Source organism: Equus quagga, chromosome 18, assembly GCF_021613505.1.
Source record: "Equus quagga isolate Etosha38 chromosome 18, UCLA_HA_Equagga_1.0, whole genome shotgun sequence".
NCBI lineage: Eukaryota > Metazoa > Chordata > Mammalia > Perissodactyla > Equidae > Equus > Equus quagga.
Genome location: NC_060284.1, coordinates 40,025,448 through 40,052,518, shown reverse-complemented (window position 1 = coordinate 40,052,518; position 27,071 = coordinate 40,025,448). Strand labels below are relative to the sequence as shown.

The window sequence follows — 27,071 nt, the reverse complement described above, 5'->3', positions numbered from 1 at the left end:
GCTTTTTGTAAGATCATATACTTTTATATTATTAGTCAGTCAGTCAGTCAACCAATCAATCAAGTTATCTATCAATCAAATATTGACTGATCGTTTTTGCCAGGCACGTGGAAGCCAATGAGGATTCAATGGTAAACAAGATGGTCCTGGTGCCTGCCTTTGCAGAACCAACAGTCCATGGTTGGGGATTGGGGGAGTACAAACAGTAAGTGGGCAGTTGCAGTGTGGCAAAGGTTATGATAAGGATGTATAAGAAAACAACAAGGAAAGCTATCTTTTATCCAGAAAGAGTACTGAATTTTATCAAACTGTACTGCTTTTTTCATCTGACCTATTTATATAATGAATTATAATAATAGATTTTCTGACATCAAACATTCCTGGGATAAGGCTAACTTGTTGTGAACTTATGAATTACAGCAAAACATACAGAACAATAGAGAATAACATAACAAACAACAATACCATCCCTGGGTTTGTCATATTTAACGTTTTGACATATTCGGTTCAGAGTTTTTCTGATGAATAAAATATTATAGACAGCTGACATTTTCAGTTTATTCTTTAAACCCATTTCCTTCCTCCTGCCAGAAGTAACTACTATCCTGAATTTATCATTCCCATACAGATTTTTATCTTTGTGCATATTTTACTATATACAGACTCTTAAAATATGTGTTATAGTTTCTCATGTTTTAAGACCTTATGTAAGTAGTGGCACACTGCATATTTTTTAAAATTACTTTTTTCTAAACCTTCTATTTTTGAGATTTGTTGATGTTGATGCATGTAGCTCTAGTTCAATCATTTTAGCCACTGTATGGGTTCTATTTAATAAATATAATTCAATTAATTTACTTATGAGTTCTCCTGATGATGGTTATTTAGGTTTTGAAAAAATTTTGTTACTAGTACAAAACAATGTTGCCATGAATATTCTTGTGTACATTTCCTTGTATATTACTTGCCCTGGAGTTGCTTATAGGGTATAGGGTATGCAAATAATTGACTTGAATTGGATATTCCAAATTGTTCTTCAAAGTGATTGCACCAATTCAGTGCAATACTTTCCAATACTTGATACTATAGTATTCTAATATTTTAATGTTTTCCAAACCTGTGGGTCGGAAATGTTGTCCTGCTGTTTTAACTTAGTTTGATTTAACTTAGTATATTACTCATTTCTAGTGAGTCTGAGTATCTTCATATATTTGTTGGCCACTTGGATATTATTTTCCTATGAATTATCTAGTAATGTCTTTAGCCTACTTTTTAGCTAGATTGGTTCTTTTTCTTAATGTCTTGTAGGTGTTCTTTCTAAATTCTGGCTATTAATCCTATGTTGGTTATATACGTTGCAAATGTATTTTCCCAGCTTGTTTCTTATTTTTAAATTGATTTTTAGGTTTTTTCTTGTCATTGTGCAGAAGCTTTAAATTTTAATTTAGTCATGTTTGTCCGTCTTTTTCTTTTACAGATAGGCTTTTAACATCTTGAGAAACTCTTCCTTGGGACATAAAGATATTAATCTCTGTCTCATTTAAAAAATTTTGTATTTTGCATTTACTTCTTTAATTCATCTGTAATTGATGTTTGTGTATGGTGTGAAATAGGGGTCCAATTTCACTTTTTTCCGTGTAGCCAGCTGTTCTATCACCATTTACTAACTGGTCCATTCTTTTCCCACGGATTTGAAATGCTTATTTCTGTCATATATTAAGTTTCCATATGTGTATAGGTGTGTTTCTGCTCTCTTTGTTCTATTACATTAGTTGTTGTATATTATGCACCATGACCAATGTCTTAATTACTATCACTTTAGAATACATCTTTGCTATCTGGTCTTACTTTCTTCATCTTCAACAGTGTCAATGCTATTCTTGGCCGTTTGCTCTTCTATATGAATTTTAGAGTCAGCTTAATTAGTTAGGTACACACATGTGCACATGCACACACATACCCACACCCACACACTCACATAACCCTTTTGGAATTTTGATTGCAATTGGATTGAATTTATAGATTACTTGGCGGGGGGAGAGAACTGATATATTTATAATGCTAAATCTTTTGTTCCATGGACATTATATATGTCTTCACTTATTTAGATCCTCCTTTATGTCTTTTAATAAAGTCTTATATATTCTCTATAAAGGTCTTGTATAACTTTTATTGGGTTTATTCATAGAAGCATGGTTTTGTGGCTATTATATGTATATTGATGAATTTGATTTGCTATAATTTCATTTAGAGCTTTTGTATTCATATTAATAAGTCATGCTAAACCAAGGCTTCAGATGGAGCACTGAAACCTTTCCGTGGTCTACAGGGCTCTGCGTGGTCTGGTCCCTGCCTACCTCACTAGCCTCATCATCTCTACAACTCTCTTTCCACTCTGTGCTCCAGGCCAGCTGGGCTTCTTTCAGTCTTTAAAAAACTGTGGTGTCTCTTTCCTCCAGGCCTTGTACAAACTGTTCTCTCTGCCTGAAAGACCCTTCCCAGCTTCTTCATTGACTATCTTCTACCTATTTCTTAGTCTCAGTTTAGATGTGACTTTAATCTCTGGAACTTCTTTATTCTTGCTGGCGTTTGCTTTTACAACAATTTTACACAGGCTTGTTTGTCATGCTCCGTGTTCCCACCAGACTGTAAGCTTCATGAAGACAGAGACCAAGAAATATCCCTTGTTTTACACTCGGTGCCTAACACAATGTGTGGCACATACTGACAGATCAGTATGTACATGTTTTCTGATTGATTTAATGTTGTCACAAAAGCCAAGGATGGAGAGTGTCAAATTTAACAGAGAGGACCAGCAACATAAATAGTGAAAAATATCCATTGGATCTGGCATTTGGAAGATTTCCGGGGATCTCAGTGAAAGCAGTTGCAGTAGGATGATAAAGGGTTAAGTCAGATTGCATAGGGCTATTGAATGAGTGAGAGGGGAGGATATGGGGACTGTGAATGTGGTTTGCTGATTAGGGAAATTTAGATAAGAAGGAGAAGACAACTAAGCAAGTCTTTAAAAAATTTCTTTGTATTATTTTTTTAAGGATAGGACAGATTTGTGGAAAAGTGGCCATCAGAGAGGGACCTGTTGGATGTGTTGTAGAGAGAGGAGATACTGATTGGGAGGGAATGAGACCAACAGCTAAGAGAGAGAGTCAGAGAGAGAGAGAGAGAGAGAGAGAGAGAGAGAGGGAGTCCTTGAATAGGAGTCAACATTTCATCCTCTAAATCTAGAGCACAGGAGGTAAGGATGAAAGTGGGTAGAGAGAAATTTATTCATTCACTCAACGAATATTTACTGAGTGCTCGACATTCATCTAGCTGCTAGGGATATAGTAGAGAAGAAAACAGGCAAAAATCCCTGCGCTGTGAAGCTCATAATAAATAGGAGGAGAAAACAATAAACTAGATAAACAAACTATGTTAGATGGTGATAAGTGATAAGGGGAAAAATAAAGCAGGGGAGGGAAACAGTATGTGTATGTGAGTGGTAGGGGGCTGCAATTTTAAATACGGTGATTAGGAAAGGCCTTAAAAGTGACATTTGAGTGGAGATCTGAAAGAGGTGTGAGAAGGAGCCATGATGATCTTTGGGAGAAGAGCCTTCCAGGCAAAGGAAATAGCAAGAGCAAAGGCCCAAGGTGGGCAGTGTATCTGACAGGGTTAGGTCATTGAGAGGAGGCCAGCCTGTTTGGAATGTAGTGAAGGAGGAAGAGGGTAGGAGCAGATGAACTCTAAGAGGTAACGGGAGTCAAATCACATAGGATCTTGTGGCAAATTGTAAGGACTTTGGTTTTTACTGTGGTAAATCATTGGATGGTTTTAAACAGAGGTGTAACATGATCTATCGTAGGTTTCAGCAGTCTCGTTCTGGCTGATGTATTGAGTGTAGTTTGTAGGGGACAAGGGTGAAAGCAGGGAGACCAGTCAGGACAGTTTTGCAATAATACAACATTTGAGGGTGGCTTGTACCAGGATGGAAGAGGTAAGCAGTGATTGGAGTCTGGATGCATTTTGAAATGCCAACAGGATTTACTTCTGGATCACGTGTGGGGTGTAAAAGAAAGAGAGTAGTTCAAGGATAATGCCAAGATTTCTGACCTGAGCATCTAGAAGAATGGAGTTACCATGTATCGAGATGGGTAAGACTGAGAAAAGCAGATTTGGGATGGGGTGGGTATCAGAGTCCAGGCCTGTTTTTGTTAGTTTCAGATCATAATCAGACATCTAAGTAGAGATGTCAGGTAGGCAACTTGAAGTAGGAGTTTGGAGTTCAGAGGAATGCTCAGGCTAGAGATTTGGGGGTCTAAAGCCATGAGACTGGAAGAGATGACCAAGGGGAGAGTGTAGTACATGGAGTCCTGGTATTCTCTAATGTGAAGAGGCAGGGGATGTGAGAGGAAACTAGTAAAGGAGACTGAGAAGGAGCAGCCAGAGTGAAAGGAGGAGAACGAGGAGAAAGCTGTTCTGGAAGCCAAGTGAAGAAAATGTTTCAAGGAGGAGACAATTCTGTTTGTCAAATGCTGCTGATAGACTAAACAAAAGGAGAGCAGAGAATGGACCAGTTATTTAGCACCTTTGAGGCCACTGATGGAGTAATGGTGTTGAGAGCCTGATAGGAGTGGATTCAAGGGAGAAGGAGCGGAGAAATTGGAGACAGAAAAGCAAAGAGAGATAAACAGTGATAGTGGAGAGCTTCAGGTCAGGAGATTTTTTTTTAAAGATGGGAATGCTTGAACACTCATGTTTTGGGGAGAAATAGAGGACAGCATGGCCTGAGAGTATCAGGAATTGATTTGGTGGCTTGAGGAGATGTAAGAAGGTTAGCAATAGTCATTGAGGAAAACGAGAAAGGGAGCTGGCTGAGACAAGAACTTGAAATTTTGGGAAGCTCACACTTGGCAAGCAATATATTTCACTATCTTTCTTCAAATCCTTAATTTCATTCAGGGATTTGAGAAATTCTTTGATAAGAATTCTTAAAATTCTTTAAAATTATTAAAATTTGCTTGATTACTATTATTTCATATCAATGGAAATTATCTTTCCATGGATATTTGGATTTCTTGCGATATTTTTGGTGTTGGATGTTTCATATCTATAAGAATGGAAATTGTCCTTTAAGATCCATAACCAAAAAGGTTAATTGTCAGTCATCATTCTATTGCTAGAGGAGTTACAAGATGAGGTTACAGGATAGGAAGAAGGGGAACTGTTTAAGAAGAAATATTAGAAGATTTGGATGCAGTAATATTGACACACAGTTTTTCGGTTCTTTATAATTTACAATGCCAGTGTACATGTAATTTCATTTAATACTCAAATAGCTCTGTGTTGTAGAAATTATTCCCAATAAATTGAAGTTTAAAGATGTAAGAGGCAATCCCTCCATCTCAAAAGTATCAATGAGCAGAGCTCAACTGTAACCCAAATTTTCTGACTTTAAGAATAGAAGCTGTCATTTTGATAATGCTTTTTGAAATTTATGAATCATAATTTACATTTGAGTATATTCTTTTTTAAATATACACTATGGATACTGATGCATCAATGACAGTAGACTGGGATAAATGGAGGAAGTATTTTTTATTTAAACCTGCAAAAAATGTTGAGGAAATTGCCCGTTACTGGAACCATTTTACTGTAAGGGGTCTATTTTTAAATATTTCTATATTTTATGCCATGAGTCATGGGGATAAAATGTAATCCATTATAAACTGTTAGAAATTATGGGGCCAAAAAGTTAGCTAGTGAGGTTTTGTTGATTAAATAAGTGATATTATAGAAGGCTCTTTCCTCAGAAATTTGTATGATGTCAAATGTCAGAAATGGCATATAATATCTACTTTAACCAAAGTATTAACTTGCTAAAGGCACCCATGTGTTGAGAATAACTGTATGCTTAAGCTCCTGCTCAGCACCATCATTCTGCATTATAACTGCTTATTTTCTTGCCTGAGAGTGGGGACTGTGAATTGCTGATTGCTGTGTCATACAGTACTTTCCTGATAAATATTTGTTGAGTGAATGAATAAACTATAACCGGAATTCTTTTGAAAGAATGCCAAGGTTCTAGTTTTTCTCATATTCAAATATATATCTCATAGTTTGCATAGCTCTTTTCTACCAGTGTACTTAGAAATCTGTGCTTCATAGTTTTTTAAAATTCTCAAAATTTCTTGCAATTTTTGTTTAGTAACTCCAAATTATAATCTACGCTGTTCTACAACTCTTTGAGGTAGGGATTATCTTTCCTACATTATGGATAGGAGAGGTTAAGTAACTGACTTTCTTAGAGGTAAGGAGGCTAGTGTAACATTTAAAGATCATGAGCTCTAGAATCATATTATCTTGGTGTGCTTCCTAGTGCCCCACCTTATTAGCCCTGTGACTTTTGGGAACATCATTTAACCTTCCTAAGCCTCATTTTTTCAGCTATAAAGTAAGGATGGTAATCATATTACGTACCACATACAGTTGATGTGAGGATTAATGAGACAATCCATGTAAAATACTGATCACAATGCCTGGCAAATAGGAGGTCATCAATGAATGCTGGTAGCTGGTCAAGAATAAGGACTCGAGCTAGTCTGCTTGGGTTCAGAACTTGGCTCCACCCTTACAAGCAAGGTGATCTCTCCACCTTAGTTTCCTAATGTTTGTAAAATGAAGCTAAGGATAGTACGTACTCCTTAGGTTGTTGTGAGGGTTAGAGTAGTTAATATACGTAAAGCACTTAGAACAGCATCTGACATATATTAAGCACCGTATGCATTAGCTGTTGTCTTTATTATTGGTAGAAAATAAGGAACTTTGAAACGTGTGTTTCAAAGCTTGTGACGCCTATTTTCTTTTTTTTTTTTTAACCAAATCTCTATATTTCTTTCTTTCATTTTTCTTTAACACTTGGACTTTCTTTTAATAGTTTGTGTGTTTAAGAAAAAAGTTACAGTAAATAGCAATCTGGCCCATTCCCTCTCTCAAAAGCCCCTCAATCCCAAGATGCCAAAATGAAATGTACAAAAGCTAAGTCTAATCTAACTGCTTTCACCTGCCTTCTAAGGAAGTTGAACTAAGTGAAAGAGTTTTGTATGAGGCTCTGCAGCTTTTCCTGTGTCTGTAAGATTCCTAAGTGAATAATACACATTATGATTGTTACGCCATCTTGATGACTCAACTCTCCTAACATTATAAAATGTCTTCCTGGTCTTGAAGTCTACCCTGGCTAACGTTAATTTGGCTATTCTTGTGTGTGTGTGTGAGGAAGATTAGCCCTGAGCTGACATCTGCCACCAATCCTCCTCTTTTTGCTGAGGAAGATTGGCCCTGAGCTAACTAACATCTGTGCCCATCTTCCTCTATTTTATCTATGGGACACCTGCCACAGCATGGCTTGATAAGCGGTGCATAGGTCTGTACCCAGGATCCAAACCTGCAAATCCTGGGCCACCAAAGCAGAGCACACAAACTTAACCACTATGCCACCGGGCCAGCCCCATCTTTATCTATTCTTTTACTTTTAACATATTATGTATCTTTATATAGTCATGTGTCACTTAATGATGGGGAAACACTCTGAGAAATATGTCGGGTGATTTTGTCATCATGTAAACATCATAGGGTGTATGTACACATACCTAGATGGTATAGCCTACTACACTCCTAGGCTATATGGTACTAATCTACTGGGACCACCGTCGTATATGCTGTCTGTAGTTGACTGAAAAGTCATTGTGGAGCACACGACTGTATTTTATTTTTATAAAAAGTATATAGTTGGGTCTTCTCTGTTTTGTCTTTGAATTGGAGTGTACAGAATATTGTATTTAATGTAATTATCAATATGGTTAGCTTTAAGTCTAACATCTTATTTGTTTTGTTTGTCTGAACTGTTCTTTTTCCTTTTTTCCCCTTACAATGTTTTGGATTAATTTGGTATTTTTTAGTATTCTATTTTATCTCCTCTTTTGGCTTATTAGCTACAACTTCATGTTTTTTCCAACGTTTGCTCCAGGGTTTCTGGCACAGATTTTCAGATGTATGCTACTTCACATATAATACAAGAGCCTTTAGCAGTATACTTCCATGTCCCCTCTCTTATCCTTTTTATTATTGCTGTCAAACATTTTACTTCTACATGATATAAGCTCCACAATATATTATTATATTTACTTTTGACAGTTAATTATCTGTTAAAGAAAGAAGTCTTTTATATTTATAAGTGCCCAGCACTTACAATATTTTCTAAATGTTTTTTAGTAGCTTTCTGTTGTATCAATTCTTAAAACGCATTCATTTAAGTAATACATATTTTATGACATTTGCTCACATCTTTATTGCAGCACTTAAGTTGAATTGTATTTGTTTACAAACCTAGAGCACACTAGATGGTGAGAATCTATGAGAGCAGGTTCAACGTTACTTTTATATCTCTAGCATTTAACAAAATATCTGGTATAAAAAACTATATGAAATAAACAACATCTTAAAATATATCTAACTGTTATTTTAAGCAATAAGTGAACTTTACTCTGTGGTCCAAGATTTGGGGTTTTATAAGAAAAAGTATTTTTTAAAACACTGATCTGGGTCTGTCTTTAGACTGTGCCACTGACTTTCAAAGGATGTGACCAGAGATTGAAGACACAAAGGTTCACTGCAACAAATTACACACAGAACTAGGTTTTTAGATGATCTCTCAACTCTGTTTCCTGCAATTCTCTAGTGCCTCAACTTGAGAAGATCTCAGGTTCCTTTTCGGGAGCCTGTAGGAGAGGCTGAGGAACGGTAGAAATGTGTGGTGTTCCAGAAGACAAAGGAAAAGGTGATTCAGGACGGAGGGCCTGGTCAACAGAGTCTACACAGGACTGGGATTAAATAAGGCAAGGATTTTAAAGTGTCCTTGGGATTTTGTGACAAGGAAGTCCAGTAAGGTAGTGATGGTGGTGGTGGCTGAGATGAGACTGCAGCGAATCTAGGAGAAAAGTGGGAGGTGAGGAGGAGGCGGGTTCTTGGGTTTCCAGGTTCGGTGAGGCAGGGGTAGAGAGAGAGATAAACTGAGGGCGGAGGCTCCTCTGGGCGGGCTGGCCTCTTCAGATCTCCCCGCAGAGTCTGCGGGATCCCGACTGCAAGGCGATGACCTTCCCGGAGAGGAGGGGTGGCCCCAGGGCACTGGACGCTCACCTCAGGGGTCCGGGCCGGAGTAGCCGGGCCCACCGCAGGCGCTGAGTTTGCGCCCCCGGGAGATCCTAGCCACCCGAGCGCTGTCTCGACGCCGCCTGGGGACTGCGCTCCCCTTCCCCGCACTCCCCTCGGCTCCCGGGTTGACAGCCGCATTGTCCTGCGTGCAGGTTGCCACCACGTTTGACGCCCCCACTTCCAACATCCAGGGCGGGCCGACCCCCGCGTGGCGCCTCGGCCGGGGTCCACGAGGCGCGCCCGAGAGCCCAGAGGCGCGGGTCCCCTTGCCCCGGGCTGCTCCGGCTGGCCGTTGACCCGCCGCCCTGCTCAGCCGGGGCGTGGTCAAGGCGACCGTAGGGGGCGCGGCCGGGACGCCCCCGCTTGGGCTGGGAGGGGAGGGGAAGGAGGCCTTGCGGCCCCCGCCGCCGCGGGCCAGCCCCGGCCGGACCATGCTGCGCTGGCTGCGGGGCTTCGTGCCCCCTGAGGCGGCCTGCCAGGAGGACGATGACTCCTTCCGCTACGAGAGCCTCTTCCGAGACTTGGACCGCCACGAGGACGGGGTGGTGGACATCGTCGAGTTCCAAGAGGGGCTGAAAAACTGGAGCTCCTCGTTTGACCTGCACTCGGAGACGGTGAGTGACGGAGAGAACGTGGCCCCGGGGGCGTGGAGAGACGCCCGGCAGAGGGTGAAGCCTAACTTGCGCTTTCCAGAGCATCTTTCAAAGCCCCATGGTGTAAGGGTGGGATTCTCCTCCGTGAGCCTACTCACGCAGGATAACGCAGCCCGGAGAAACACATTCTCAACTTTCTCCACAACGACCAAAGCCTTCTCCTGGGCTTTTTAGGAGATGCTGAGTGGGTTTCTGGTGGCTCTTTCAACACTGAGCCCGCACGGAATTTCAGGGACGGTGCTAGCCTTTGTAAATGCGGGAGGAAGAGACCACCTCTTTTCTCAGGACGTTCACGGCCCAGGGCTCATGCTTCGGGGTCTTCTCCAGAAGACAGGCACAGATGGGTGACCCAGGGCTGCTCTTTCTGACGTCCGCACCTCAGGTCTGGGGGAGACGGACCTTGATCCATGGGCTTACACCTCAGCTGATGTTTTAGCGCCTCCCCTAAATTAGGGATGTCCTCCTCTAGACTGGTCTTGACTTGATTATTTTAAAACTATTTAGAAGGAAGTTTCACGATATCAAGAGAAAACAATTATTCTATTTCTCCTCCATCACTGCTAAACAGTCTTCAGATAATACCCGACTTGTTTCAGCTTTCTGCCAGTGAGGTTTTTGTGTATGTTTGTGTTAGAAGTCCAAACCATTCCCATTGCTTAGGAAATTCCTTATGAGTTCTGTGCTCCAAAATCTATTGCTCTGATTTGACTTTTATCTCATCTCCTACCTGTATCCTCCCACTCTGCTTAGTCCCTTCAGGGTGATGACTTAATCAAACCATCTACGTGGTTTTTATTTTTATTTTGTCCCTGGGCCCTGTCTCTGGTTCTGCTTCCTCCTCTTAGCCCGGAATTACAGGACACTGCACCTCAGCCGGTCAAGCATCTCAGGCTCCTGCTCACCTGAGAAGGGACATCAGAAAAGAAACCTGAGAGAGAGGCAGCAATCAGACAGAAGTGGTAGGGATATCGGAACGTTAGCACAAATACTGACTTAGGGTGTCCTCTATGTCTTCGAGAACTGGATACCATTCTCAAAGGGTAACATCTCTAGGCTTCACTTGGAAGAAAACCACTTATTTGTTCTGTCACTATATTAGGCTAGCAGCTTCTGGTTGGTGCTGTATGTGATAGGACTGGTGAATCCTATCGTCATTCTACATCCCTTTTGCTGTATAATAGGACCTTCAGTCCAATGCAATGTAATGCATGATCCTATGTCAAAAGATCAAATACTCTTTAACGGTTGAGTTGTCCTGCTGGCTGAGGCTCTGCAAGCAGGTGAGGCAAAGCCATACCTAGAATATGTGTCAATTCCAGTCACGATGACACACTGCACCTTTCAGGGTGGAGTCATTTCCGAGTAATCAACTTGCTGCTTGGTGAGTAGAAGCTCCTGCTGTTTGGGGCTTGGAGAGCCTGTCTCCACCACCATGGCTGCTCCATTCATGAGCCCATTGTGTCAGCCCTTGTGTTCCTTACGTCAGCTGATGAAAGAGTCGGGCTGACTTCAACTGGCTGAGGCATTCTGTCTACTTGGTTGTTAGGTACTTCTCCCATATAGTGACCATACAATATAAAAATACTTTTACTTTGTGTCTATTCCCATGGATCCATCTTCATGCATATTCCCCAGATCTCTTTGTGTCTGATCTTACAATCTTTTCCTTTCAGGCCACTGATCATCCAACCAAGCTATTCCTAACTGTCCATGAGTCTATATGTATTGTTATCGCTGGCCACTTCTGTTTCCACACAACGTGCATGGTCAGATACATCACTTGAGATTCTTCTCACTGGGCAGATTTCCCCTCATTGCTGTCTTTCAAGATTATTCCTGAGTGGTGCTGTAGTGCCTAACAGGCCATTTTCAATTTGCACTCACATACTAAGTAATCCGTGCACAAACCAAGCTTGTCCTTTTTCCTCCTGTGTTGTCTGGTCATGCTGAACCCCCAGGTAGTTAAAGGTGTGAGTTTAGGGAGAGGTGACGCTATAGCAGTGGTGGGGCATGGAGATCTGGGCCACTCTTTGTGTAACCTGCTTGTGCTTGATCTCAGATGCATTATTCCATCACACGGATCGCTGCTGAGTTCACCAAAACTTATGATTGGGTGGGTCTGAGAGAACCCAACTCATGACAGGCAACTCTGGCTGTATGGTCATTTGATGTCCCATATTTAAGCACTCTGTCTGTCAGGGCCCCATAGCATGCTAGGAACTGTGACAGTCTTTTGCTGCATATTTTGCTTCTGGGGCTTGTGGTAAACTCTATGCAACATCTTTTCCTACCTCTGATACTTTTAATACCAAAGAGTCTGCTGGATCAGGTGGCCCAAGAGGCAGGGCTGCTTGCATCGCTTGGACCTGCTGAAAAGCTCTCTCCCACTATGGTCCCATTGAAAGCTGTCAGCTTTTCTTGTTTCTCAGAAATGGGTCAGAGCAGTTTTCTCAGTTTTCAAATATATTACCTCCAGAACTTAAAGCGACCTCAGGTGTTATGTTTCCTTTTTAGGAGGTGTGAGATCGTTTGCCCTTTATTTTGGTGGTGCGGGAGGGCGTGTCCTGACCTGCCCCAGACCACTACTCCTGGAAATACTTAACTGATGCAGTAGACCCCTGAGTCCTCATTGATTCTGTTATCTCCCACCCTCTGGAGTGCATGTATCTTACTAAGGCCTCCAACATATTGCTACTTCTTGTTCATCTAGTCCAATTAACATCATGTCATCAGTATAGTGGACCAGTAGGATGTTCTGTGGATGTGTGGATGGACCAGGTCCCTTTATGACAGAGGGAAGATTTAAATGTATATTACTGCCCATCCCATGTGAATGCCCACTGCTTCTGGTCCTCCTTCTTAGTAAATGGAAAATAATGCATTCACCAGCTCAATGGCCATATTCTATGTCCCTCAGGCTATGTTAATCTGCTCTAGTAAAGATACCACATCTGGATCAATAGTAGCAATTGGCTCTTCTACTATGAGGTTGAAGTAGTGCACTGTCACACTCCACTATGATCCATCTAGCTTCTGTAAGGCTTAGACTGGTGAATTATATGATGGGAAGCACCACCCCTGAATTTTTTTTTTTTTTCTGTGAGGAAGATTGACCCTGAGCTAACATCCATGCCAATCCTTCTCTATTTCATGTGGGACGCCGCCACAGCGTGGCTTGACAAGTGGTGCTAGGTCTGCACTTGGGATCTGAACCCGTGAACCCCAGGCTGCTGAAGCAGAGTATGCAAACCTAACCACTACACCACCCGGCCGGTCCCAACCCCTGAAATCTTTAGTAGGTCTTTAAAAGTGGCACTAATCTCTGCTGTTTACTCTGGGATGTGATATTGGTTTTTTTTTTTTCCAATTTTTTTTCATTGTGGTAAAATACAGATAACATGACATTTACCATCGTAACCATTTTTAAGTGTACAGTTCAGTGGTATTAAAACATTCATAGTGTTGTATAACCATCACCAGCTTTTCTCTTCAGAACTCTTTTCACCTTGTAAAACTGATCTGCACAGTTCTTCCCTCCCTCCAGCCGCTGGCAGCCACCATTCTACTTTCTGTCTCCATGATTTTGACTATTCTAAGTACCTCATATAATTGGAATCATATAGTATTTGTCTTTTTGTGACTGGCTTACTTCAGTTAGCATAATGTCCTCAAAGTTCATCCATGTTGTAGCATATGTCAGAATCTTTCCTTTTTAAGGCTGAATTATATTCTATTGCATGTACATGCCACATTTTTGGTGCTATTTCATTCTCAGCCTTTCACTGATGGCCTCCAGCAACATCCATCCAATTCCATGGTTCTTACAATCAGTATTTCTCCTGAATTTCTCAAAAGCTGAGATAGTGCATCAGCCAGTGTGTTCTCTTCCCCACTCACCATCTCTCACAAATGATGGTGTCTCATTGTGGAGACTGCTTCCTATGACCATTTCTGGTGCCAGGTGTCATAGGTTGTGTTCAATGAGAACAACCTCTAATACTCAGGCTCGTGTGCAAGAAGTATATTAGGGAGTGCTCCCAGGGATAATATCTGTGAAGGCTGAAGGAAGCAGGAGTGGGCAGAGGGAAAAGTTGAACCTTGATGGAATCACAACCAAGGCTTCACGCAATTTAAGAGGAGCTCTGGATCTGGGATAGCCTTTCAGAGTTGTCCTGCCTTTACTACCTGCCTCCTCCCTCCTTCACTGCCTCCCCCCAATTATTAAACATAGGCTGCCTCCAGGAAGTGACTTTTCAGCCCAGGGCAGCACGAAGGGAGGGGCTCAACTGAGAGCTATCAATCACCAATACTCCCAGCTACTCTCAGTCCTGGGGAGATGTGGGCAGTGCATCACAGAATCTACTAATAGAGATATATAATAGTGATAATAGTGAAATATTTTGAATGTAGTACTGATAGAACTAGTTGATTAATTGGATTTGGAGTGTGAGGTAAAGGAAAAATTCAAGAATGACTCCAGGAGTTTTGGTTTGAACAACTGGATGGATGGTGGTGCCATTTGCTGAGATCAGGCAGAATTGGAGACTTGTGAGGTGGGGCCAGTGGTTAATCAAGAGTTCTTGGTTTGGACACTTGAGGTTTCTGCTAAACATCCAAGTGGATATATCAAGTAGTAGTTTTGTATCTGGGTCTAAATGTCAGGGGAGATGTCACGGTTAGAGATATGCATCCCCAGCATTATATATGTAAAGCTTTGACACTGGATGCGGTTCCCTAGGGAGAGGGTGTGTATGGAGAAGTGGTCTGAGGACTGAGTCCTGGATCACTGCAACATTTTGAGGTCGGGAAGAGGAAGAGCCCACATAGGAGACTGAATAAAAGCAATGAATGAAGTAGAAGGGAAATCAGGAGAGTATGGTCTCTTGGAAGCCAAGGAGGAAGTTATTACATAGAGGTCTGCTGAAAGGTCTTGTAAGACGAAGACTGCATTTAACTGTGGGATTTGTGGAGATGGAGGAAGTGTCCAACCTTGAGTAATTTTGTGTGTGTGTGTACCTTATTGTTGGTGTGTCTCTGAGGAAAGTGAGAGGGCCAGGATCCTGAACTGCTGAACGCTTGGCCACTTCCTGTGCTAGTATACACGTTCAAGTCATGAGGGATAGACAATGCAGAGGACTCTCCGAGCTGGGGCTTTGGTCCCAGATCCCTATTCTATTCCTTTCTGTGATGAGAGAAGCTGTGCTGGACTATAGGTGAGCTTCCATCTTCTTGCCTTCTGACCTAAATCTAGGCCAGTGTGTCTCAAAACTTGAATATATATGCCTATATAATACCTTTTAAAGAAAAACTATTCTTGTACTCCCAAAGGTTGAGTTAAGTAGTTCTCACTTTACTTATCTGTCTATAAATATAAAAGAAAGTATTTAATGAGGTAAGACTTTCAGTACAGTGAGGACACATAATAATTGTCACTTAGTAAATGTTAGCTGTTATTATTGCACCAATTTAGATCCCTAGGATTGGAGGGTGGTGGAAACAGGGCAAAAAGATTTCCGTTTTTACAGGCTTTACCGGGAGTGTGGGAGATTCGGAGATACTGGAGAGGGAACGTGGCTGGGGAGGGTCGGAGAAGACGGGCGGTGAGCGCGGCTCCCTCCCTGCAGCGCTTCCTGGGTGCCGCCGGGAGGCGCTCGGAGTCCCCGCCGGGCCCCGCGCAGACGCGCTGCGTCGCTGCCGTCTCGGTCCGCAGCCGCCGGGCGGCAGAAAGGTGCGCAGGGTGGCTGGGCTCGCGGCGGCTGGAGCAGCCGGGTGGGCGTGGAGGCGCGCGCCCCGGAGGGTGGCGGGGGGCGTGAGGAGCGCAGGGTCGTCCCGCCCGAGGCCGCGAGATGTCTAAGTGAGCATCAAGACCCCTTCCACCGTGTCTTCCCTTTCCACAGAGTAACTTTGCAGGCGTCGAAAGGTAGTGCTCCTAAAAGTTCCCGCTGCGACATGGCCTTGGGGATCAGGGGGCAGGCCACGTGCCCGCGAGAGTGCTTTCAAGCGCTACGAGTGCCGCACGCCCTTGGGCGAGAGGACCTCCTGCCGAGCCCTGGGCTGCCACGCCGGCAGGGACAAATGCAAGCTGAGGAGGCACATGGTCACCCACCCGGGCGAGAAACCCGACGAGTGTTCCATTTGCCACACTTGGTTTACCCAGAGTGGTTCCATGGAAATGCACATGGCTCAGAAACACACTAAGAATGTGGCCCGTTTTACTGTCCGCACTATGACATAGTCTTAGCCCGAAAACACGATTTGGGCGCCCATTTGCGAAAGCAGCATTCCCCGATGGAGCAGGGCAAGAAGTGCCCTGACTGTGCTTCCGTGTTGCTCCAGCTACGGGAATGCCTTCTGCCAGCACCAAATCCCGTGAGAACGAGGAGCGCTTCAATTGTGACCAGTGCCATTATGCGTGCAAACAGAAACGGCACACGGCCTTACACAAAAGAACCCAAACTGGGGAGAAGCATCTTAACTGTGGTCATTGTGACAAGGCCTTCCGCAATGTCAAGCTCCTCAGAGTGCGCGTCAGACAGCACCACGGGCCCGCATTTACCCCTAGCCGCTCCCCCTCTGCTGGAAGTGTGGAAAAATGTTTACATCCCGGAGCAACTTGGCAAAACACGATTGTATTGGCCCCCGTGACATAGAAGGGGAGAATGGAGGAGAAAATAAGAGTAAGTATGTCACAAAGAGGAAAATATCCCCTAAGAAGGAGGTCTTCTTAAAGAGTGACAGCCCTGAGCCGGTCCTGGCCCACAGTGAGGAAGTGGTTATGTTTGAGCAAGTGGGAACCACAGGTGCAGCCGGGGACTCAGTGAAAAGGGATGCTGCCAGCAAAAGTCGCTTTCCCGCTTAGCCCTAGCCCATGGATGTTTTTTCCAGGCTGAAAACCAGGACTCTGAGGCAAGGAGAGTGTAATAAAAGAACCTGATGCAGAGACGGAGGTGGTGAAGAGGCGTAGCCTCATGGCGGAGATTTTTAACCCTTCTCTCCAAGGCTTCATGGTGAAGGGGCGGTGCTTGTTCGTTGATACGGGCGGGATTGTCTTTAAAGAACTCAAATTATTTTTCTTTCCTTTTTAGCTTTGGTAGATGCATCCTTTAGTCTGTTTTACCAAACCTGCTGAGGTCTGTTAGAAAAATGTGACTTTTCTAAAGTTTACTCTCTCATGTTAGCAAATAGCCTATTAGGATAACCCTTTTACTTAATCATTTACTGTGAGTTGCTTAGGATAGCAGTACATTGATCAACCGATGTGGAGACATTTATAGCAGCCATTCCATACAGGTGAACTGCTCTGTGACTGACACACAATTTCCCAGATATTTACTTCTGCTTCCCAGGACAGTTCCTGTTGGAAAATACAGACTTGAGAATCGTTACACTTTTATTTTTTTAACTTTTAATTTGTGTACAGACACTTAAAATGCTTTCTTTATCCTAAGCTGTTAATTTTTTGTGTTATTGATGTTCATTGTTTACCCTGTTTCTAAATGACTCAGAGTGACTACAAAAATGATTCTTATGGGTACCCTGGTAAAATAGTGGATCCATTTCTAAAACCGTAAATTAACTTACAATATTAATTATTTGATGCTAAATTCCAGAATTAAAAAAAGATATCTTACAACTTTTGTATAGCTCTTGTTTATCATCTTTTTAATTCTTTTAAGGAAATTTCAGGTCCTGAGAGCCTTTGATTGCATACACAATCACATACACACACCACTTTAAAATTAGTTGAGTGTGAAAAACTCACCCACAACTTCTTGAAATGACATACATGGTATAAAATTTTGAATTAGGGCAGCCTCTTGTCCAATAATGTTACAAACCATACGGATAAGCCACTGGCTAGTCATATGACCATTGACAAAGCAGGCAGAAGAGTGACAGAACTAGCATTTATTGGTCATTTACTTTGAGCTAGGTACTGCCTTAGGTGCTTTATTTACAATTTCCATTTCATTTTAAATTTATGTTTTCTGTGCCTTGTGTAAAGAATGAGAGAATAAAAGAGAGTGTCTAAGTTTGCCTTTAATAAGAATTCTGATTCTACGGGGCTGGCTCCATGGCCTAGTGGTTAAGTTTGGTGTGCTCTGCTTCAGTGGCCCGGGTTCAGTTTCTGGGCATGGACCTACACTGCTCATCAGTGGCCATGCTGTGGTGACCCACATACAAAATAGAGGAAGATTGCCATAGATGTTAGCTCAGGGTGAATCTTCCTCAAGCAAAAAGGGGAAGAGTGGCCCTGGGCTAACATGTGTTGCCAATCTTCTTCAGGAAAAAAAAATTCAGATTCTAATTTGAATTCTCAGAATAATGTAAATCACCTGGAGAAATGAACCTCACTGACCCTTGGAGAAATTAGCAAACTCTTATCTTTAAAACAACTTAAACTTCTTCATTTTTATATGCCTTAAAAAAGTAAAACTGTTGTCCTTCACAATAAGATTTTCTTGTACGACTTCAAAAAACTTTCCTCATTTTATCCTCTAGTTTTGTTTCTTGTTAGCAAATGTAATGGATAGGAAAGCATGTGGTTCCCATACGTGTATTCTTAGCATTGATGTATGACTTTATTCTACCGTAAAAATGTGTTGAGGGAGAGGTGTGATTATCAGTGGAATGCAAATAAGGTATGACAAAAAATTACTCATTGATTAGAATAGTTTCTGGAAATTTAACAGTAGTAGAATAAAAAAGCATTTATTGGCAAAGGAGGAAGTTGAAGCCAGTTGGTAGAAGATGCTACTTAACAATTCTGATATAAAAGCATTTAAAAGGTTCCAGTGAAAGAAAATATGTTTTGATCTATCTTACTCCAACAACCTCTATGCCCATTTAAATTCCATGGTGTTTGCACAATGTAGCATCTTGGGAATGCTACAAATTGACCTGCTTTCCAAAGGAAAAAATATATGTACATCTTGGAACTTCATTAAACAAACACTACAGCAGAAAGTTGTAAATTGCTTTGGAAGACTTGTCCAGCAAAAGAGATGGAAGAGGGCTAAGTGAAATTGGTAGAGGAGGCTTAAAAATTACAGGAAAATGAACAAATAAATGGAAGAAAAATTCCAATCTTATATAATACTATTTTCTTTCAGCATTATAAATATATCAAGCATACATTTATAAAGTATGGCAGAATTTAGGGACAAACTTTAAAGTTTGGCTGTGATATCCTAAGAGTTAATGTGAAATTTAAAAATTTGAGAACTTTAGAGTGACATATAATGGTAATTTTGCCAATTTGTTTTTATGTTTTTCTAGATGTTTTGGATTTCTAAGAAGTTTGCCGAAATTTAAAGCAAAGGAAAAAACTAGTTGAAATGTGTTTTGTTTCACTTAGCAAACAAGAAACAAGTATCATGATACTTACCATATCATGATAAGTAACAGGATGCTTCGCCTCTTTAAAATTAATTTTAGTAGTATATAGCATGAGGAATCAATGAAAGACATTCTAAATAATAAATCTCCTCCCCCTTCACCTCTTAAAAGTAGAAAGACTTAGTTATCTTCTTATGCTATGAGAACAAAACATTATTCCAACAAACTTTCCTACTATATAAATGATGTGTACAATTTTTCCCCCTACATCTTTGTTTTCCTTAGAACAAATTTCTAGGTGAATAATTCAAAGATCATAAGGTATGAATATTTTTAAGGATCTTAATACATAATGCAAAATTATTATCTAGTTAGATTCTACCTATTTGTTGCCGTTTTTGAGAGTGCTTGTTTTCCTACACTCCCATCAACAATGGGTAGTTTAAAAAAATTATTTCCAATTCAGTATGACAAGCAGCATGTTAATATACTTTATGGCTATAATTTCAAATGATATAATTACTTTATCATGCCATCTGGTCTTAATAGCAGAGGTTACTTTTTGCTTATAATGTTTTTTGACCTATACTTTTTTTTCTTTTCTTCTGAATATGCTCAAATCTATCAGTCTTTTTGATTTGGTTTCTTTTGTTTTATTTTGGTTCAATATAGTTAACTTTAAATGTCAACAGTAGTTTTTAACCTTCCTGTGTAATTTTCACCCTTAAGTGCTTTGCATCCAATTTCTACCTGTACAGGTTAGTAGGTTCAGGTATGGGAAATAATATTTAAGCCAACAAACATGAGAAGATGTTTGATTTCATTAATAATGCAAATTGAAATAAGGAAACACTTTAATTTCTCCTTCCTTTCTCCCTTTCTTGTCAGTAAGATTGGCAAACATTTGAAAAGTTTGCTAGTGTTCAGTATTTGTCATAATATGAGGAAGCAGGCACCCTAAAATTTTTGAGAGGAACATAAATTGGCATTCCCTTTTTGGATGGTAATTTGGCAGTATCAAACTTGAAAATGTACATATCCTTTGATTCAATTCTCTTTCTAGGAATCTATGTTACTAATAATTGAAATTCAAAGATTGTAATTTCACAAGAACATTCATTGTAGCATGTTTTGTAGTAGTAAAAATTTGGGAATAGGTGAACCATTCTTAGAATGATTAAATAAAATCCACAAAATGTATTTTCTTTATACTGTGTCTCCCTCCACATTTTAAAACTTTATCCAACAAGTGTTTATCAAGTGCCTGTTGTGTGTTGGAAGCTGTTCTATGTGCCTGAGACGGAGCAATGAACTAGACAGACAAAGTCCTTATTTCTTGGAGCTTCTGTTTTCGTGAGAGAGGCAGGCAGTAAACAGATAAACAAGGTAATTTTATAATGTTGTCTGACTACATATGCCTCTCTGACCTCATCTCCTGTTATTCTTCCATCTCCCACTCACTCTCTCCTTTGCTCACTTATTACTCTGCTCCATCAGTGTCGACATTCTTGGTGTTTCCAACACATACTAGGCAGGCTCTTGCCTAGAGGCCTTTGCAGTTGCTGTGCCGTCTGCCTGGAATTGCCCTTCCCCAGATACCTGCACCGCTCTCCTCTCTTTCAGATGTTTCTTTAAGTGTCACCTTCCTGTGGAGTCCTTCTTTGACTCACCATTTAAATTGCTAGTCCCCTTCCCTCTCTCTGTTCTTTCCTTGCATTATTTTTCTCCTTAGCACCCTTCGTTGGCTAGCATACTATGTATTTTACTCATTTACCTTGCTTATTGACTGGCTTCCCCATTAGGATGTAACCTTTATTAGGGAAGGACTTTTTGTCTGTTTCGTTCGTTGCTGTGTCTCTAGCACCTAGAGCAGACCCTTGCACATAGTAGATGCTGAATAAATATTTGTAGAGGGAATGAAAAAAAGCCAAGAATGTAGTGTAATACAGTTGAAAGGGACTGGGAGGGATGCTGTTTACATGGGGTGATTATGAAAAGTCTCAACAAGAAGGTAACCCTTGAGCAGAAGGCCGAGTGATGACAAGGAACTGGTGGTGTGAAGATTTAGGGCAATCGTCTCCAGGCAGAAGAAACAGTGCAAGTTCCTGAGGTGGAATGGGCTAGGAGGGTGTAATAATGAGGGGAAAGTGGTAGGAAATGAGGTCAGAGAAGCAGCTGAGCTTTTTGGGTCATGTAAAATGATTGGATATTGTTCTAAAATCAAAGCTCTTAGGGGTGAGGAGACTGACATACTCTGACTGGCATCTTTGAAATATTCTGGCTGCTGTATAGAGGATAGATTATAAGAAGGAAATGAGTGTATTGGGGGGGAATGGAGAGAGACGGGAGAACAGTTAGGAAGCTGCTGCAGAAGTACAAATGAGATGATGATGACTCAGACACAGGTGGTGGCAGCAAGAACGGAGAATGGATTCAGGATATATTTTATAAATATGGCAGATAGGACTTACTGGGCTTTTTTGAGGCCAATTTTTTTTTCTTTGAGGAAGATTAGCCCTGAGCTAACATCTGCTGCCAATCCTCCTCTTTTTGCTGAGGAAGACTGGCCCTGAGCTAACATCTGTGTCCATCTTCCTCTACTTTATATTACTTTATATGTGGGATGTCTGCCACAGCTTGGCTTGACAAGTGGTGCGTAGGTCTGCACCCGGGATCCGAACTGGAGAACCCCAGGCTGCTGAAGTGGAATGTGCGCACTTAAGTGCTGTGCCACCGGGCCAGCACCAAGGCCAATTTTCTTTTTACTGGCCAATTTAATCTCTATATATGTACAGTATTTCACAAATTATAAGTGGATTGACAATTATATTACAAGCTCATGAGAACTTACATAAAGCTACTGCTCTAGATTTTGGTGCATTTTGTGCCAGGTGCTTTAGTAAATATTACAAACATAAAGGAACTCACTGCTTCAATTCATGAGCATCAGCTTTGAAAAAAACCGTATGTGAGCCAATCCTGATGGCCTAGTGGTTAAAGTTCAGCACACTCACCACTTTGGTGGCCCAAGTTCGTTTCCCAGTCATGGAATCATACCACCTGTCTGTTGGTTGCCATGCTGTGGCAGTGGCTCACATAGAAGAAGTGGAAGGACTTACAAGGATATACAACTGTGCACTTTGGGAGGAAAACATGAAAAAAGAGGAAGATTGGCAACAGATGTTAGCTCAGGGCTAATCTTTGCCTGCCAAAAAAAAAAAAAAAAAGCATATGTGTCATCTTGTAGAAGACTTAATATGTCAAACCCAAGAAAATCAATAACTAAACTAGAAAAGAAACACTATTAAAGAAAAGTTGGTAATAAAAGTGTTAGGTTAAAATATTAGGTTTAAAAATTTAGCAATTGGACTTAGGATCCAGAAAGTGTATGCATAGGATCCAGAAAGTGTATACGAATTGGGAATTTTAAGAAAAGACCCCCAAGTTCTGCTTCATGATTACTACTACAGTCCAAAAGAATAATTCTGGGTTGCTATAGTGTCTTCCCTGCTAGTATAAACCAGTGTTTCATAGTTCTAAAGAAACAAGATGGTAATTCACATAAATGGGTTTTAAAATAAGATTCTTCTCATTCAAAATAAAATAAAACTAAATGTGACCTCCAGCAAATTACAAAGAAATCTCATCAAAATGTTGACCAAATAAAGAAGTCAGACCACCCAGTTACCTTCACTGACTGCCTCAGAGCGCAGAGCTGGCACAAGGAAGGGGAGACATGAGTGGAGTTGTGGCTCTGCCCCTACCCAGCCTGCAGTGTGAGGGGGACAAAAACCCTTCAGCTTCCCTGGGGTTTTGCTTCCTCAGGGATAGAACTGTGGGGAGAGGGCGGGCTTGATGACTTTTAAGAGACCTTTCAACTAGAAGGATCTAAGTCAGCTTGAGATCCCATGTTTGAGCAGACATTTAAGGTGGCAAAGAAATGGATTAAAACTGGTGGGTGAAGAATTTCTTACCTTTTGATCCCATCACTCAGAATGATTCTGCACTACAGTCCAAGGAAATCTTTGCCAGATACTTTCAGCTAATGGCTGGTACTGCTAAAGGGTGAGCAAATGAGGCATCTGACAATGAAATGTTTGATAAATATATATAAAGGCCGTGCCAAGTTTAGGTGGAAAAATAATGCACCACCACGTCACATCAGCAGTCAAGACTTCCTGCCTCTGAATTTTGAGAACCATGAGTCTGGTCAGGAGATGCACCTTCAAGCTATTCAACAAGATCTAATGAGTGCACACCTGTTAACAATACGTTTCCTGAAATCCTCCCAGGAAGGCAACTTGAATGAAACTGATTCTAAAAGCAAGGATGCAAGAGACTTAAGTGCAGGGTAGGATTTTTTTCTTTACAGAACAGAAAGATGACCCAAAGAGAGTGACGGCTTCTCATTTTCTGTCCCCTAAAAAGAATATAGGCATAGTCTTCCTCAAGCAAAAAAATGAGAAAGGTTGGCAACAGATGTTAGCTCAGGGCCAATCTTCCTCACCAAAAAAAAAAAAAAAAAAATCACTTAAGGTACTTGGCCTTGCAACTGTGACTGAAAGACTAGGACAATGGATGCCCATGGAACTCATAATTAGTATGAGTGAAATGTGCCAATGTTAGCATGGTATAGTGACTTGACTTGCAGTATGTCTCTGCAATGAGTTTCTTCTTTCTTGTAAGACGTTTTTAAAGCTGGAGACACCAACAATGATTCAAGATTGGACTTTGAAGAATTTGTGCAGTACCTTCAAGACCACGAGAAAAAAATGAGGCTGGCATTTAACAGTGTGGACAAAAATAATGATGGTGGGTGTGCGTGTTTTATCCACAATTAGCTTAACACGAGTAATAACTGTCAGTACTAAAGAATAATTTTAATATTCCTTAATAGTCTTTAACTCCTATTTTCAAAGAGTCAGTTATTTTCATTACTTGTCTACCAGTAATTTTTTAATTTCTAAGAATAATATATATCGTATTTATTAGTATTATAATTTATTACCATCTTTTTAATATAATAATTTTTGTCCTCGGAATTTAAAGCTTCTTGGCTTAGTGAGTAGGCGTCTCTACTCTTTTGCAATATATTAGCTGAAAGTATCATGGTAATTTAAAAAATTACATTTATTGTTTTTTTGCTGATTTTGAAAATATTTCAGTTTCAGGAAGGTTAGATAACACAGAAAAGCTCCTGAAAGAAAGCAAAAGTTACATGTAACCTTGCTGTCTAGAGATAAACTTTAGCATTTGAATATATTTTTATATTTCCTTCTAGACTTGTTGTCTGTTTCTTTCTTGGTTTCTCTCTTTTTCTTTATTGAAATTGCAATCACACTCTACGTATAGTTTGGTGTCCTACTTTTTTCTTTTAATGTCATAATGTAAGCATTTTTACTTCATTTAATATTCTTCACAAACATAACTTTTAATGACTCTGACATATTCCATTTATGAGTAGACTTATCTACTCATTCTCATATTGTTAGATATTGGATGTTTCTAGTCTTTTACTCTTATGCTAGTACTGCGATCAGGATCTGTGCTGATCTGCAGAGGAAAGGTATACTCTGTTTTGTTACAAACCCTTAAATCAGAGAGACTGAATGTAAAAGTAGAATACCACTTCTGTATCCATAAGTGGCTAATCCACTGTGGGTAATTAGAATCTAATTATACCCTATTTAAGAAACATATATGTTAATTTTTAAGTTTTATGAAATCTAATTTTTATTAATTGAAAAATTCGAAGTGTACCAAAACAGCTATTTAAAGGATTCTGCTGATGGATTCTGGGGTAAAACAAAGTGTAACCTGAATGTCAAGGCTTTAGTGACCTGTGAGCATTAAAAGTGATTACATTTCTCTTATTGCAGGGCTCTAAGCTTCCATTTGTTTTCCAGAAGGAAGTTGAGGCCTCTTTGGGCCCTCGTGCTGAAGCAGTACCCAGAAGCTTTAGAAGTACTGCTTACTAATGTCTGTAAGCTAGACCTGGTCATCCTTTGCTGCTGATCTAAGACTGATAGTTCTGCTCTTGTGCTCTTCTGGAATTTCACTCTGTTGTTGATGGTTACCACTGTGATCATCATTTGTAAACTGAAAATCCACTTGGTCAGATAATCAGTGAAATCAGAGTGCTATCAGTAAAAGTATAATGCTGCTATTGTCCTTGCTAAAACTGAAAATCAGTGCTTGTAGGTCTTGGTAATCATAGAGAATATTCCTTCTGAGGCAAGATGGACATCCCAAAGTAATAGTGATTAGCAATATAGATCTTTTAATTGCTGCCTCAACTAGTCACACTGGAACATCACAGCTCAGCCCCCAAAGTCCTGCAGAAGTACTGTTGTGGTATGGCTACTGTCCAGATTCCCGCGGGCTTCATTTGTTTGGAGCGCCTGAGCTGTGACAGTAGCTATGAAGCTCTCCTGTTGCCTCACCTGCATGGCAGAGCTAGGCTCTGAAGCCCTGCGGAGGCGCTGCTCTGGTTGAGCGGCCTGCTCTCTGTGTCGTCATTGCTGCTGCCTCAGTGACCACCTTTGTGCAGAGCTCAGTCGATTCACCTTGGCCAGCAGGCTTTTTGTGGGTGGGAAAGGCAATACCTCCTCTGTTATGGGTTGAATTGTGTCCCCCTAAAAAGATATGTTGAAACCTTAGCCCCTAGTACCTCAGACTGTGACCTTCTTTGGAAATAGGTCTTTACAAAAGTAATCAAGTTAAAATGAGGTCATTAGGTTATGCCCAATATCTAAAATGACTAGTGTCATATTCAGGGGAAATTTGGACACAGAGACAGACTCGCACACAGGAAGATGATGTGAAGTGGCTGTTTGATGATGGAGTCAGGAATGGAGTGAGGCATCTACAAACCAAGGAAGATGTAAGGCTGCCAGAAGCTGGGAGAGAGGCATAGAACAGATCCTTCCGCAGCATCTTCAGGCGGAGCGTGGTGGCCCTGGTGACACCTGCATTTCAGACTTCTGGCCTCCAGAACTGGGAGACAACAAATTCCTCCTTTTCTAAGCTACCCAGATTGTGGTGCTTTGCTACAGCAGCCCTAGGAAGCTAAGACACTCCGCCCTCTTGTCATGCTTAACCAGAAAGTGTCTATTTAATATCAGAATATTTTGGTCTTCAAAGTACAGCTTTTTCAATTCATATGAACATGCGGCCACTTCCTCCCAGAATGTACAAGTGTATCCCGAATTGGCTGGGATAGGGTAATTTCTGGTATCAGGTGTGTGTCGTTGACCTTGGAGCCATTTCCCCCCAAATCCTATCACTGGATCTGGCTCACTGCGTCAGACGTTTTCCCCTCTTGTCCTTCCCAACATCACTGTTCCTCTTAGGACTCTCCCAGTTCATCACACGTTTGTATGTGTTAAATATTAATATAGACAGGATTCAGTGTTTACCACCCCCTGTCTATCCCCCAGGAGGCTTTCCAGGCCTTATGCCGATCAGTGGAGGCAAGAGGATGCATGTGGGCTGGTTTAATATCAAACTCACTAGCTGGAAGCGTTTAAGCCCCAGTGGGAACTGATCTGTTTAACTTCTCTCACCAAGAAGAATCTGAGCCCCTGCTCCTGTTCAGCCAAAACGTTCATGGAATGCTATTATAAATATGTGAATGAAGTAGTTATTAAACATAATTTCATCATTAAGATTCTTTTTTGGATGGAGTCTTTTGGAGATTGAGGAAGTGGTGGGAAAGGAACTGACATTTATTGGACTCTTCTGTCTGCCATGTCTGTTTAGCTACTTTATCTTCTAAGTCTTATTTTTGTCTTACACAATCCTCACAGCAGCTACATTTTACAGATGAGAACACCTAAGGCTGAGGAAGGTTAAGTAATTTTGCTTTAC

General features: G+C 41.0%; 1 protein-coding gene across 1 annotated transcript in view; it reads left to right on the top strand.

The window, feature by feature from the left end:
- The first annotated feature begins 9,641 nt into the window (after window positions 1-9,641).
- The window catches only part of LOC124229845 (calcium-binding mitochondrial carrier protein SCaMC-1-like), a 56,303-nt gene continuing 38,873 nt past the window's right edge, over window positions 9,642-27,071 (top strand). The window contains 5 exon segments of the mRNA XM_046645318.1: window positions 9,642-9,824; window positions 15,389-15,591; window positions 15,761-15,960; window positions 16,200-16,445; window positions 23,889-24,014. Coding sequence (XP_046501274.1) covers window positions 9,642-9,824; window positions 15,389-15,591; window positions 15,761-15,960; window positions 16,200-16,445; window positions 23,889-24,014 — 958 coding nt within the window.